The sequence below is a fragment of the Chinchilla lanigera genome, unplaced genomic scaffold (genome assembly GCF_000276665.1).
Source record: "Chinchilla lanigera isolate Chin_1 unplaced genomic scaffold, ChiLan1.0 scaffold00187, whole genome shotgun sequence".
NCBI lineage: Eukaryota > Metazoa > Chordata > Mammalia > Rodentia > Chinchillidae > Chinchilla > Chinchilla lanigera.
In genome coordinates this window covers 550,988-566,071 of record NW_004955588.1, presented here as the reverse complement: position 1 = coordinate 566,071, position 15,084 = coordinate 550,988, and the positions used below count along the sequence as shown (strand labels likewise).

The 15,084-nt window shown below is 44.6% G+C and overlaps 1 protein-coding gene across 5 annotated transcripts in view; it reads right to left on the bottom strand.

The window, feature by feature from the left end:
- Positions 1 to 10,254, bottom strand: part of Pip5k1a (phosphatidylinositol-4-phosphate 5-kinase, type I, alpha) — a 49,642-nt gene extending 39,388 nt beyond the window's left edge. For 3 of the 5 annotated variants that reach the window (XR_001232530.1, XM_013509928.1, XM_013509929.1), the window contains exon 1: positions 9,673 to 10,252. Coding sequence is in view for 4 of the 5 variants with exons in the window: in XM_013509928.1 (XP_013365382.1) it covers positions 9,673 to 9,748 (76 nt within the window). In the remaining variant the exon portion in view is untranslated. Of the gene's footprint in view, positions 1 to 9,672 lie in introns of all 5 variants that reach the window. The other 2 variants (XM_013509930.1, XM_013509927.1) reach the window with 2 other exon arrangements.
- Between the last annotated feature and the right edge of the window lie 4,830 nt (positions 10,255 to 15,084).

Here is a 15,084-nt window from a genome sequence, read left to right as displayed (position 1 = left end):
AAAATAACTTCAATATAATCTTGAGAGTGTGAAAAGGGCAAACTTTGCGGAGAAAAATTACCTAGACTTAACTGAGACAATTTAAAGATATCTTCAGACATTAAATAGCTCTAAAATGAGTTGGGCTTACTTCTCCTCAAGCATGTTGAACAAAACACAGTGGGCCTAATAGCACAGCCTCGCCCTATACTTTCAGTGCAGAAGCATTTCCGTCAGAGAGATGACATCATCACCAGATGAAAAACTAAGAGGCTGTCAGTGACTAACATTAATGCTTGAAGTACACATATAATTTGGGGACACCAGAGGCTAACCGGATATGCATTCCTCAGACAATTGTAGTCTTGCCTTAACAGGTGCCGAGGCACTCCCAGAGATCAAACTCAGTGACCTACCAACACTGCTACATAAATGTGTCAATAATTCCGACATCAAGCACAAAGAGATGAGGGGACTTTTTGGAAGCAAAGTACTTCCCTTGAGCTGGGGATTTAGCTCAGAGGCACAGCGCCTGCCTGGCAAGGGCAAGATCATGAGTTCGATTCCCAGTACCGGAAAAAAACCAAGAAAAGAAAAGAAAGAAACATGTACAAAGTACTTGTCTTTAGGGACTCTTGGTTATTAAGTTGAATGCCAGAGATTTTTTTAAAATTTACAAAGTCAAGAGTAGTAGCCCACACCTGTGCTTTCAGCACTCAGAGAGACTGAGGCAAGAGGATCACAAGTTCCAGCCAGGCCTGGGCAATTTAGTGAGACTCTGTCTCAAAATTAAAAATAACAAGGACTAGGGATGTAGCTCAGTGCAAAGGCCCTAGATTCAACCACAGTATTAAAAAAAAAAAAAAAAAAAAAAAAAGCGAAACCTCATACAGCAAAACAAAAACAAGCCTGGCATAGTACACACCTGCAACACCAGCATTAGGGATACCAAGGCAGGAGGATCAGGAACTTGAGGCCAGCCTGGACTGTATACCAAGACCCTGTCTGAAAAAATGGGATGGACAGGGGAAAAAATTTTCTTAAATAGATTTTTTAAATGGGGTGGGTAGCTGTGTGTAGTGGCACACACCTATAATCCCAGCACTTGGGAAGCTGAGGCAGGATTTCCATGGGCTCAGCCTGGGTTACATAGTAAGTTCACAGTTAGCCTGAACTATACAGTGAGACCCTGTCTCAAAAAAAGGCAGGGGAGGCTGGAGGACAGGGAATCAACCTAATTGCTTTCTGAACTATCTGAAACAATCTCTCTGGTTCTAGTTAACTCGGAAGACTGAAAACCATTCTAACTATACCCCTGCAGGTGGGAGGAACAATATGTTCTCCAAATAAAAATACTCATGAATGTGTCTAAAATGTCAGCCTGCCTCCTAAGAAGTACTGCAGGGCAGGCAACTCAACTGTAATCAACAATGTTTAAAAAAAAAAAACCTCTACCATCAGTACACCCTCAACATCCTCCCAACCAAGCCAATTAAAAGGAAATCACAGCTCTGAGAAGAGCTATATTTTGTTTCCTCACAAGTGCCAATTTTTCCTAAGAATCTTCTGGGAAAAAGAAAGTTAAATAAGCTAGGCATGGTGGCCCACGCCTGTAATCCCAGAACTCAGGAAGCTGAGGCAGCAAGATCCTTGCAAGTTCAAGGCCAAACCAGGCTACAAAGTGAGCTCAAGGCCAGCCTGAACTGCATAGCCAGACCCTGTCTCAAAAAGACAAAAAAAAAAAAAAAAAGTTAAGGATAAGCCTTGGGCCGGGCATGGTGGCACACACCTATAATCCCAGCACTTGGGAGGCTGAGGCAGGAGGATGGTTGAGAGTTCGAGACCAGCCTGGGCTACAAAGTGAGCTCAAGCCCAGTCTGAACTCCATACATAGTGAGACCGTGTCTCAAAAAGACCAAAAAAAACGGATAAGCCTCGGACAATAGTCGCAAACCTCTAGCAGGCTACTTGTATCCTTGACAGCTCTAAAAGGTTTGCCATCACTGGCCTAGAATAGATGCTCAACAGTTGATCAGGGTGTCATCTCATTAAGATCTACAGCAAGAAAAAAAAAAAATCTGTAGCAAGGAATGAGCTATTAACCCCTTAAGATTCACCTGTATTAACACACCCTTCACACAACATCTGTGCCACTGGTAACAATCTCCCTTCAGCTAAGTTAAATTAAAATAATTCTGGGGCTGGGGATGTGGGGCAATGACAGAATGCTTGCCTAGCACTCCTGAACCCTGGGTTCAATCCCCTGTACCACAAAAAAAAAAAAAAAAAAAAAAAAAAAAAAAAAGAGAGAAAGCAAGCAAGACAGAGAGACAGAAATAAAGTACCTAGACAGAAATAAAGTAACACAGAATTTTTGCTTCCAGTTCCATATGGGTCTCAGGCTGTGGTACCAAGACTTTGCTGGAAATTATGAAAAAATTAAAAATTATGAAAAATATCCAAGTCATTCCTTAAAAGACCCCGGCCTTGCCAGGTGTGATAGTGCACACCTGTAATCCCAGCACTGGGAAGGCTGAGGCAAGAGGATCACCTCAAATTCAAAGGCAACCTGTGCTACATAGTGAGACCCTGCTCCCATTCCCAAAAGACAAAGACCCTGGGTCTTCTCAATAAGCAACCCATAGCCAAGAGGCATTTGAGATTTCTGGCAAATTACCACCTTCTAATTTTTTGTTTGTTTTTTGAGACAGGGTCTCCCTATGTAGTTCAGGTTGGTCTTGAGCTCACTATGTAGCCCAGGCCAGCCTTGAACTGGTAGAGATCCTCCTGTCTCAGCCTCCCAAGTGCTGAGATCATAGGCATGTGCCACCACACCCAGCAACTACCTCCCAATTCTATATCCAAATCTTGAAAGAACAATGAATGTTGCTTGCTATAGTAGCAAATTCAAATTCTAATTGCTCTGCACATATTTTAGCAGAGAAGGCTTAACTTAAGCGATCTCATCATAAGCATTATTTGTGCCAACGATGCACTAATGTACCTCAAGGCAATCCCTTCGGACAAAGAAATCAGAAATATAGCCAAGTACTTCTCTACCACCAGGTATCGTGTGTGTGTGTGGTGTGTGTGTGTGTGTGTGTGTGTGTGTGTGTGTGTGTGTGTGTGTGTGTGTGTGTGTTACTGGGGATTGAATCCAGGGCCTCCGCACTGACTTACAATGCTAGCCCTTTTTTATTTTTTAATACAGAGTCTCACTAAGTTGCTGAACTGTCCAGGCTGGACTCAAACTTGCAATTTCCTGTCTCAACCTCCCAGACTGCTGAGATTACAGGAGTGAACCACCAAGCCTGGCTCTGGTCTTTTACACATGTTCTTGTCAGTAAGAACGTGAAGCTGACTACACTGTGCAGAGCAAAGTTAACACGACTACTCTAACAGTTAGGTGTACTGAAAACCTCCTCCCATTCTTGCCCCACAACTTCCTTCGCTCACCTCACCTTACCCAGCCTTCATCACTGATTCTTTGGATGCTACTTATTTTCGGTTAAATGTTGTTAAGTATGCAAAGCAAACTAAGATATATTGAACCTCCTGCAAGGATCCTTCCTCTTCTTTTGCCAAGGTCTTCAAATTCCAACAGGGAGAATCCAGGAACCAGATATTTATAAATTATTACATATTACATGCAGCTATTATAAATTAAGACTAGAATTTCACAGGAAGAGAAGGAAAAATGAATGGAGACAGAATTAAAGAAAAAAAAAAGATGTAGGGATTGAGGAAAGAGTTCATTTTAAACTGGGTGAGGTCACACATACCTGTACCAGCATACTAAGGGAAGGATCACAAGTTTGGGTGATCACAAGTTTTGCTTAGTGCAAAAGTCCTGGGTTCAATCCCCAGTACAACAGCAACAACTCACTTTAAATAGAAGAGAGTAAATGAATAAAAAGTCACAAGAGGGAGGAAGAAAACAGGATGAACACAGATTTAGAAAGCTAACAATGCTCTCTTCTGATGGGAAATAGTGGAGAAGTGAGATGCAGAAAGCATAAGGCAATGTCATTGGGACTTATTTCTGGGTTGTGTTTAGAGCACAGAACAACTGATTTCCCTCTACCTGGTTATCAGGAAACAGCACACTTCCTGAAATACACTTTACCCTTAGTCAAGAACATAAACCCAGTACAAAGATAAAAAAAAGAAACTAATCATTTTGGTCTGCTTGTTGCCCTTAAGTAAAAATACTGTAAATTTCCAGGAGAGAAAACATCCAGCTTAAAGGATAAAATAACCACCTTCCCTCTCCCCAGTTCTGCCTATAGTCTGGTGTTATCTCTGATGTTCACTGCACAAGTTATAGTTTCTATTATATTATCAAGCAAAAACAAGCTAATAAAATATTTAATAGCTATTAAGTAATACATGTTTAAGCAAAGGTTTTGTTTTTTTGTTTTTGTTTTTGTTTTTGTTTTCCGGTACCGGGGATCGAATTCACCACCTCACGCTTGCCAGGCAGACGCTGTGCTGCTGAGCTAAATCCCCAGCCCCTTAGGCAAAGGTTTTAATCAGAAGAGTTTCCTATCAATCCAGAAGAGTCCACAGACATCAGCAAGTAAAACATATTATTTTGATACTCTTGTTTTATGTTTTTTTTTGGGAGGGGGACACGAAAAAGCTTTAATTAGCCAAGAAAAAATGGTAAGAAGCTGACAAGGATCAGGCTGGTCCTTTAGCAAAGGAGAGTAAGAAAAACAAGAAAGGAGTGCAGCTTGCACACCTAGAGGGGGGAACACTATGATGAAGGTGATCAGGCTGACACAAAGGGTATTTTTTGAGATAGGCTCTCACTAACAGGACCTTCTGTCTCAGCCTCCCTGGAATTACAGTGTGCGGCACCAACCAGGTTAATTTGATATTCAAAGCTAACTTGTGCAGGGGGTGGTGGCACACACCTATAACCCCAGCACGCAGGAGGATGGTTGGGAGTTCAAGGCCAGCCTGGGTTACAAAGTGAGCTCATGGCCAGCCTCAACTGCATAGCGAGACCTTGTCTTAAAAACACCAAAAAAAAAAAAAGCTAACTTGTAAGTACACATTACTAATCAACCTCAGAATACTAGATACCTATAAGACTAGTTAATTATACCTAACACTGGGCTTGAACAAAGATGGCAGAAATATTTAATTAAAAACAATGACACTGAGTTGCGTGGTGACACATGCCTGCAATCCTAGCACTCAAGAGGCTGAGGCAGGATTACAGCAAATTGGGGGCCAGCGTGGGCTACACAGTGAGTTCAAGGCCAGAATGAATTACATAAGGAGACTCTGTGTCAAAAAAAAAAAAAAAAAAAGACACTGAAAAGCTAGACATGGTTGTGCACAGCTGTAACTCTAGCTACTATCAGACTGAGATAGGAGGATTGCTTGAGCCGAGTATGAGGTCAGCCTGGCAACCTGTCTCAAAAGAAACAAGCCAAGCATGTGGGTGGTACATGCTTGTATGGAGGCTGAAGCAAGAGGACTGCTATGAGTTCAAGGCCAGCCTAGGTTGCATAGTGAGTTCAAGGCCAGCCTGGACTACACAGTGAGACCTTGTTTCAAAACAAACAAACAAAGGCATACTGATGTCAGTTTTCTGGTACAATGTACTAATAAGAAAAAGAAGGAGGCAGGGAAGGGTACATAAAAATAGTTAAAGGCCGGGGATGTAGCTCTGTGGCACACGCACCTGCCTGGCAAGCGAAAGATCCTGAGTTTGATTCCCCGTACACACACACACACACACACATACACACACACACAATTTAAGATGTGGCCAGGAGTGGTGGCACACGCCTGTAATCCCAGCACTCAGGAGGCTGAGGCAGGGGATCGCTGTGAGTTCGAGACCAACCTGGGCTACAAAGTGAGGTCAAGGTCAGCCTGAACTGAGTACAGAGATCCTGTCTCAAAAAGACCAAAAAAAAAAGATGTGTTATATACATGTATGTATCAGCACCTCACAACAAATGTAATCATTACGTAAGATAAACATGTACTAATAAAATAAAAATGGAGGAGGGAGTCAAAAACTCTTAAAGCAAACAGAAAACTCCCTACTTAAGAATTATCAAAGTGATATTTGATGATATGCTGATATCTAATGATATGCTGACATTTCCCCAAATTTCAATTCTGAACTCCAATAAAGTGTTCTAAATAGCTTTAATTTTCACCAGAGTAGAAAAATTAAGGACAAAAATCAGTCCACAAATAACTTACAGCCATATAAAAAGAACATAGGCCCCCCAAAAAGACACCCATGAACTCTGACCACTGGAGTTACCAGATTACTCCAGCTTCCAGGTGGGACTGTCCTAGGAAGAATGAAACCACCAGAACCAAAGGCTTAGCAGGCTGGCACACTAAATAGGTCTTCCAATCAAAAAGGCTTCTGACCCCGTGCATTTTGAGGTTTCTTTCAGCAGTTAAAAGGAAAAAAAAAAGCCAGGGGTGGCACACACCTGTAAGCCCACCATACTGGGGAGGCTGAGGCAGGAGGACTGCCTCAAGTTCAAGGCCTGCTTGGGGTACCTAGTGAGTTCAAGGACAGCCTGAAGTCTGAATTACATAATGAAACTCTTATTTCAAAAAAAAAAAGAAAAAAAAATCATACACATATAAAGCCAGGAAAGGAGCTGTACAGTTGGCCCAAAATCATTTGTGCTTGGGGCTGGGGATTTAGCTCAGCGGCAAAAAGCGCCTGCCTGGCAAGCGCAAGGTCGTGAGTTCGGTTCCTGGTACCGGAGAAAAACCAAAAAAAAAATCATTCGTGCTCCTAATAAAAAGCCCGTAACTTCAGCACTCTGCAAGGCTGAGACAAGAGTATCACAAGTTTGCAAGTTTACGCCCAGCCTAGTGATTCAGTGAGACCTTGTCTCAAAATTAAACAAAAAAAAATAGAGCCAGGCCTATTGGCGTATGCCTGTAATACCAGCACTTGGGAGGCTGAAGCAGAAGGATCACCGTAAATTCCATGCCATCTCAGGCTACATAGTGAGTTCAAGAACAGCATGAACTACTTAACGAAAACCTTTCAAAACAAACAAAAAAAATTAAAAGTAAACCTAACTACTTCAAGACTCTAAAACAGAAAGTCTTTCCTCTTTAAAAAGAGGACTCAGTGACATGAATTTCAAGTTCCTGGTGGACCATAAAAAGTTAAAGTAGAGGCTGGGGATATAGCTCAGTGGCATAAACACCTGCCTGCCTGGCAAGCACAAGGTTGATTCCTGATACCCCCCCCAAAATTTAAAAAGTTAAAGTAGAGACAGGGAAACAGGCTCTCTAAGCACTGATGTGACAGATGGTAACTGTCAACAGCACCTCATCAGAACTATTTTCATTAGTAATAAGTGATGGCATTGTCCAAACAATGAAAATGGGGAAGAAAGGAAAAGAATAAATTTTCTTCACATATCAAACAGCTGAGACTAGATGGCAAACTCCATCACTTTTTTTTTTCTTTTTTTTTTATCTTTTTGAGATAGGGTCTCACTATGCAGTTCAAGCTGGCCTTGAACTAAAGCAATCTTCCTGCCTTAGCCTCCTGAATGCTGGGATTATAGGCATGTGCTATGCATCATCTTTTATTAACAACCAAAGTATAAGAACAAGCTCTGATGACGGCTATTGTAAAATAACATTCATTGTTGACGGGTTATTGTTGTTTGGTTGGTTGGTTGTTGTTGAATCAAACTCAGGACCTTGTGCTTGCCAGGCAGATGCTGTGCCACTAGCTACATCCCCAGCCCTTTTGTTGTTGTTTTGAGACAAGGTCTTACTATGTAATTCAGGCTGGCCTTAAACTCATTATGCAGCTCCTCTGGTTTTGAACTCAAGGCCATTCTCCTGCTTCAGCCTCCCAAGGGCTGGGACTACAGGGCTGGGATTCATCTATAACTGCCTCCTCCAAATTCAAATACATTAAGCCGGGCGTGGTGACACACGTCTGTAATCCCAGCAATGGGAGGCTGAGGCAGGAGGATGGTCAGGAGTTCAAGGCCAGCCTGAACTGCACAGTAAGCCTGTCTCAAAACAAACAAAAAAGGTTCGGAGACATAGCTCAGTGCAAACATTTTGGGTTCAATCTTTGGTATCCTGGTGTCCTATACCTGCAGTCCCATCACTCTGGGAGGCTAAAACAAAAAGATCACAAGTTTAAGTCCCATCCGCCTAAGCAACTTACTGAGACTATCTCAAAACTAAAGAAAAAAATTCAAAAGGGGGCCAGAGATATAGCTCAGTGGTAGAGCAACCCTGGCTTTGATACCCAGTTTAAAAAAAAAAAAGTCAAGGATGCCAGGCTTAAAGAAAGGCCAAAATTCCAAGGAAAGCATCCAGCATCAGGCAGCCTCTACTGTTGGGTATAGAGGCAACAATCACTGTAGAACCCGAGACACTTTTTGTTTTGCTTTTTGGTGTTTTGTTTTTTGAGACAGGCTGTGGCTATATCATTCAGGTTGGCTTTGAACTCCCTATGTAGCCCAGGCTGGTCTTGAACTTGCAACGATCCTCCTGCCTCAGTCTCCCAAGCGCTGGGATTACAGGAGTGCGCCACCAGACCCAGCGATTACCAGACATTTCTGACAGATGCTCTAGAACAGCTTCTGACTCACTCCCCCCCATACACACATTTTCCCTCCCACACACAATCTGTTACTTTTCTTCTGAGCCTCCTCAGACCTCCCTTAATCTTCATTAGTTTCTAACCGCTCTGCAGCCTCTATATTGCCTCCATTCTCCAAGTTCCAACACCCTGACACCTCCTAAGCATTTCTCCAGTTCATTTCCTATTAGGCAATACTGCCCCAAAGCACTCAGCTACCTGCCACCTATCTTTCCTCCTACAGCCTAACGCCAAACATTACTTTCCTCAGGCTCTACTCCAACACAAGACTACACTGCATCTCCTCCGTTTAAGAATCTTTTGACCCTAATTTCGCACATCCCTGAAGCTCTTTTCAAAACCTCCCATTCCTAGGGACTGAGGAAGTAGCTCAGCTCTGTAAGGGGCTTGCCTAGCATGACTGAGGCTCTGGGTTCAATATCCACTCCACAAAACCAAAACAAACAAAAAAACTACATTCTTTCCCCAAGTTAGGTAGTCCAGAAAGGAGAGTCACCGAGTTACCTTGAGAAAGTGCGCGAGTGCACCGGCGCCCCCTCGCGTTGGGGGCGGGGCGAAGAGAAGGAATGACGCAGTGGGGGAGCCTCTGCCGAGAAAAGACCACCACGATAACCCGACTCCTAACAAAACTCACGGTTCCCTAGCTCCCCAGCAATCAAAGGCGTCACAGAGCTCTTCAGTGCCTTTAGTCCATGATCTCGTAACCATCTTCATCCAATTCACTGCACGACCAACTTGGACCCTACCTGCCTCTCACTGTGGAGTGTCTCTCTACCTATCAAGCCTCCTTGTACTTCTTAATCCCGCCCTGTCAAAGTCCTCAATCCGGTTTCCTCGAAGACAACATTTTCGGCAATCAAACCCTCTTCTCAATCAAACCCACCCTACGCTCACTCCCCCGCCCGCTCCGAGATCCCCATACGGAAGCCCAGCCCTCTCTGTGCTCCTCGCCGGAACCCCTCGGACATTCCCAGCCACAGGTGCCCACCAGGCCTCCCTCTTCCTCCCATCGAACAGTCACCCCCGGCCCGCTGCCCCCGCCCCGCCTGGCTTACCAGAGGTCGGCCCCGGGACCCCGGGATCCAAAGATGAAAATCCGACCGCCGACGGCCCAGAGGAGGCCGACGCCATCTTGGCAGCCCCCTCCCCCTCAGCGGCCTCTCTTTCAGTCGGGCTCTTCCTCTTCTCAGAATCGAATCTTCCCCACGTCCCTTCACAGAGCCGGCGTTCTGCGGACCAACTTTCCGCCCCCTCCAGGGCCTCTCTCAGACGCGTCTGGAGGGCTCCGGGACCAGCTCAGGGCCGCACCACTCGACCAGCATGGGGGTATATCTAACTCCCGTCTCGCACCCCCTCCGCAACGCTGACCGCTCTCCGCCGGGGATACTTTCCCCTTTCACAAGGGACTAGGCTCAAGTTGGCGGCCGGGACTCCGCGTCCGGACCAAACCACACCTAAAGGAAAACGGAGGCATGCACAGTCCGGGAGAAGCCGTCCCCCCTCCCCCTCGTTCTCCTCCTCCTCCTTCTCCGCCTCCTTAGCCACAGCCTGTTTATCGCTCAACCCCACCGCTCCGCTCTGGGTAGCCAAGGAAAATCCAATAGTGCGCATGCGTCGGACCTTCTCGGCGTTCCATCCTCTCTATTGGGAAGGGAAGAACAACAAAGCCAATCAGAAGGCTACTGATGGTCACGTGATGCAGGTCACTGACGCGCTGGCGAATCCACTGCAGGAAGACAAACGCGCCGCTGTCAGTGTACACCCACCCCTACGGTGGCTCAGTGGGGTCAACCTCGTTTCGGCTCTTAAGAAAGACTGGGTTTAGAGAGCTCTGAGTTCGGATTCAGGGTACAGAGGCTGGTCTTCTCAAATTCACAGTCCGAGAAAAAACTCCGGACAGAAGCGCTAATGTCAATTCAGAGACCTTACACAGTCGACTACTATAAAAATCACGTCGCCAGGCATGGTGGGGCACGTCTGTAATCCCAGCACTCGGGAGGCTGAGGCAGGAGGATCATGGAGAATTTGAGGCCAGCCTGGGCTACAAAGTGAGCTCAAGGCCAGCCTGAACTGCATCGCGAGACCCTGTCTCAAAAAGACAAAAGTAGATAAATAAATAAAAATTAAAAATTACATGCCACCAAGAATTCTTCCCAGCCCCTTTCAGGTTTGTCTTACCTTCCTCCAAACGACGTTAAAAATAGACCTGTCTGGGGGCTGGGGATTTAGCTCAGCGGCAAAAGCGCCTGCCTGGCAAGTGCAAGGTCGTGAGTTTGGTTCCCGGTACCGGAGAAAAGCCAAAAAAAAAAAAAAATATATAGATCTGGCTGTGTCAAACCCAGTGTGAGGCATATGCTAGGTATAGTTTCAGTAAATATTTGATTTGGGTTTTTGGCTTTGGTTTTGCTACTGGAGATTAACCCCCCCCCCCAGGTCTTCGCACTGAGCTACAGCCCCCAGTCCTTTTTTATAGACAAGGTCTCCCTAAATTACCCAGGCTGGGCTCGAACTCGCAGTTCTCCGCCTTAGCCTCCCAGAACGTTGGGATTTCAGGCGCACGCTACTACATCTCGCATCGGTAAATATTTGGTAAATGAATCAACAACGACCTGTCAAAAGAGCCCAGTGGCGCACATCTGTAAACCCTACTACTTGAGAGGCTGAGGCAGGAATATCGCGTGTTCGAAGCCAGTCTGAACAATTTAGTGAGACTGTCTCAAAATAAATAATAAAAGAGCTGAGGTTGTAGCTCAGTGATAGAGCTCCCCTGGGGTCTGTTCTCAACACCGCATGAAAAAGAGAAAAAAGGACCGCGAAAGGCACTCAAACAATTTCTTACAACCTTACCAAGATACAAAGTCCTTGGCTTCCAGCTATCAATTACCTGTGCTTCAAAGAGCATGGAGAAATTTCTCCTATTCTAGTCCAATTATCTCTGCTCAGTTTTAACACAGAATTCTGGGTTGTGAACCTTGGTAGGGATCTGAAGATCTGTCTATCTTAAGCTAATTAAGGCTTCTGGAGAGCTCTGACTGTGTTTGGTTCACGCATATCCTCAGCTCCTCTTCTCACTGTACAGAGTAGCTGCGAACAATCATTTGTGCATGAATGAATAAATGAAGGAGAATTGGGGGGAATCCTCGGTTTTGTAACCCCCAAAGTGGCCTGATTTCCCTCTATCCAGATGACTCCCGGGCCCTCCAAAGGAAACCTAATACCTGACAGTTTATATAACATCCCCCTTCTCATTTACTTCAGCTTTCTGCCCGGCTCGCATGAAGATCTAAAATAATTGTTGCCTTGCTGCCCCCTGCTGGATTATTTGGCCTCCTTTGGGTAGGAAGGTAGACAAACTTCCACCCGTTTGGATTTACCATTTGTAGTTTCAGAACAGTCAAACAGTATAGTGATAAAGTGTTTCATGATTCCCTGCACGTATAACCTCCATTCAGCTAAACAGTACAGGAACTAGACAGTGTAAGTCAGGGATGTGGTGCATAAGTATTCAATAAAAAATATTTGTTGAATAAATTATCCTTGTTTCCAGAAAAAGCATGCAGTTGCTATCATTTCCTGAGTCACTTTAAAAATCAGCTTGTGTAGAGAAAAAGCTGTTTCTGATTTCAAAATTGGAACTAGTCTAATAAATCCCAGAATGACTAAAGCAATCAAATAAGGGAATCCTCTCCCCACGATCTTATCTGCGAATTTGATTTCACCCTTCCTGAAAGAAGAAATCCCTGTTTTGTAGCTTTTTTTGGGGGGGGGTGTCTTTGCTTCTACCCTATATACCAGAATAATGACAGATATTACACCTGCCTCCTTGTATTATGCCAGTCTGTTTACCTGCTTGCCTCATAAGACCAAACTCTTCGGAGCAAAGATTACACCTTCTCTCTTTTTATATCTCAAGCATCTAGTATATAGTACCTGGGAAAGAGTAGGAGTCAATTCTGGTCAACTAAATGTGTCTTCTAAATATATGAACAGTTGAAGGCAAAATTCAAAAAGTGGAATTAGGGATGTTTAAGAAGCAGGTATCGGGGCATGGTGGCACACGCCTGCAATCCCAGCACTAGGGAGGCTGAGGCAGGAGGATCCTTGCGAGTTCGAGACCAGCCTGGGCTACAAAGTGAGCTCGAGGCCAACCTAAACTACATAGTGAGGCCCTGTCTCAAAAAGACAAAAAAGGGGCTGGGGATTTAGCTCAGCGGCACAGTGTCTGCCTGGCAAGCACAAGGTCATGAGTTCGATTCCCAGTACCAGAAGGACAAAAAAAAAAAAAAGAAGCAGGTATCTCCCATCTTTTACCCATTAATCTTTTTTCTGCTGCCACTCCTACTCAATCCCTGAGGTGCCCTCTGAGTCATAGAGCCACTCTTCCCTAGTAACATTCCTGGCATAGCAGAAGTAGGGTGACGTGGCAGGGTGTGGAAGCAGAGGCAGAGCGGGACATGTTGGCTTGGTGCCCCCAAGGAAACAGAAAAGGGAGTTCACCAATACATACTTTGGGAAGGAAGGCAATCTAGTGACCTCAAAATAGGGCCACACAGCCAGGCATAGTGGTGCATGCCTGTAATCCCAGCACTCAGGAAACTGAGGCAGGAGGATCATTGCAAGTTCAAGGCCAGCCTGGGCTACAAAGTGAACTCGAGGCCAACCTGAACTCCATAACAAAACCCTATCTTAAAAAGTTAAAAAAAAAGGTCGGGGGAGCTGGGGGTATAGCTCCATGGCACAACACCTGCCCGGCAAGCACAAAGTCGTGAGTTTGATTCCTGGTACCAAAAAAAAAGCTTTAAAAAAATAGGGCCACACATTCAGACGAGTATATGTGAGTGCACACACACAGCATTTTTAAAGCATTTTGGAGGGGCTGAGGCCACAGTTCAGTGTTAGAGGGAAAAAGTTTCCTTCATCTTAGAATAGCTCCTAAAGTCAGAATGAAGGGACTAGCACTGGCAAAAGCAACACAGAGATAAAAATAAGAGGATGGGTTTTTTAGCCTTTGTGGGTTTTTTTTTTTTTTTGTCTTTTTGAGACAAGGTCTCACTGTGCAGTTCAGGCTGGCCTTGAGCTCACTTTGTAGCCCAGGCTGGCCTTGAACTCACAACAATCCTCCTGCCTCAGCCTCCCAAATGCTGGGATTACAGGAATGCATCACAATGCCCAGTAACAACTACGTTTTAAGAATTTTTAAAATGGGCACTGTCCGGACAATACTATAGACTATTTGAGATTGGAACTATTCCAGAGAATCGAGGAGGTATGATTCCCATGGTTATGGAAACTGTTGAAAAGAGGAGACTAATAGTGTTTAGGAAGACTTCAGTATCCTATGAAATTAGATCTATCAATTTTTTTTTTTTTTTTTGGTACTAGGAATCAAACTCAGGACCTTGTGCTTGCCAGACAGGCATTGTGCCACTGAGCTACCTCCCCAACCCTCCTATGAAACTAGAATTTTGCCAGACAGAAAGTAAAGTTCTAAGAAGAAGGAAAAATCTAGAGGCATGACAGAGAATTGGGTGACAGGGGAATGGTGCTGAAATAGGATGGTGCGTCAGGAGGTGAGGCTGGAAAGGCAGGGAGGGGCTAAATTATGAAGGATTTTGAATGTTGTGTTAATAGTTATGTACTAAATGCTTACTACGTGCTAATTAAACACTGTGCTAAGCAGTATACAAAGATATTTCTTAATATTCTCAACAACCTTTAAAGGTTAGATATTATCATTGCTTCCACTTAATAGATGAAAAAAATAGGATTCAGAGAAGTAAAGTTACTAGTCAAAGATCACAAAGCTAGAGGACCTCCAAGCTCACACACAAGCAAACTGATGAGTTCTAAGGTTGGGTTCTTAACCACAGTACTGTGCTTCCTCCATATCCCATAGATGGTAGGGAACCATTAAACATTTTTGAAGGTAGGAATGACAAACTCTGTGTTTTTAGAAAGGTTTCCACTTGGTACAACTTAAAAATGGGGTGGAGGGGCCGGGGATGTAGCTCAGCAGTGTAGTACCTGCCTGGCAAGCGCAAAATCTTGAGTTTGAGTCCCAGCACCAAAAAAAAATTGATGAAAAATGGACTGTGGTCGGCACAGTGGCCTTTCGCCTACTCTGGAGGCTGAGGCAGGAGGATTGCAAAGAAGCCAGCGTGGGCAACTTCGTGAGACTCTGCCTCAAAATGAAAGGTAAAAAGTCCAGAGGGGGTTCAGTGGTAGAGTGAGACCTTGAGTTCGGTCCTCAGTATCTTAAACAATAACAAAAATGGACTGGAGAACAGGGAGACAAATGGCTTTTAAAAACATATGTTGAGTGCCGGGCGCGGTGGTGCACGCCTGTAATCCAAGCACTCGGGAGGCTGAGGCAGGAGGATCATTGAGTTCAAGGCCAGCCTGGGCTATGAAGGGAGTTCCAGGGCAGTCTGAATTGCATAGTAAGACCCTGCCTCAAAAAAGACCAA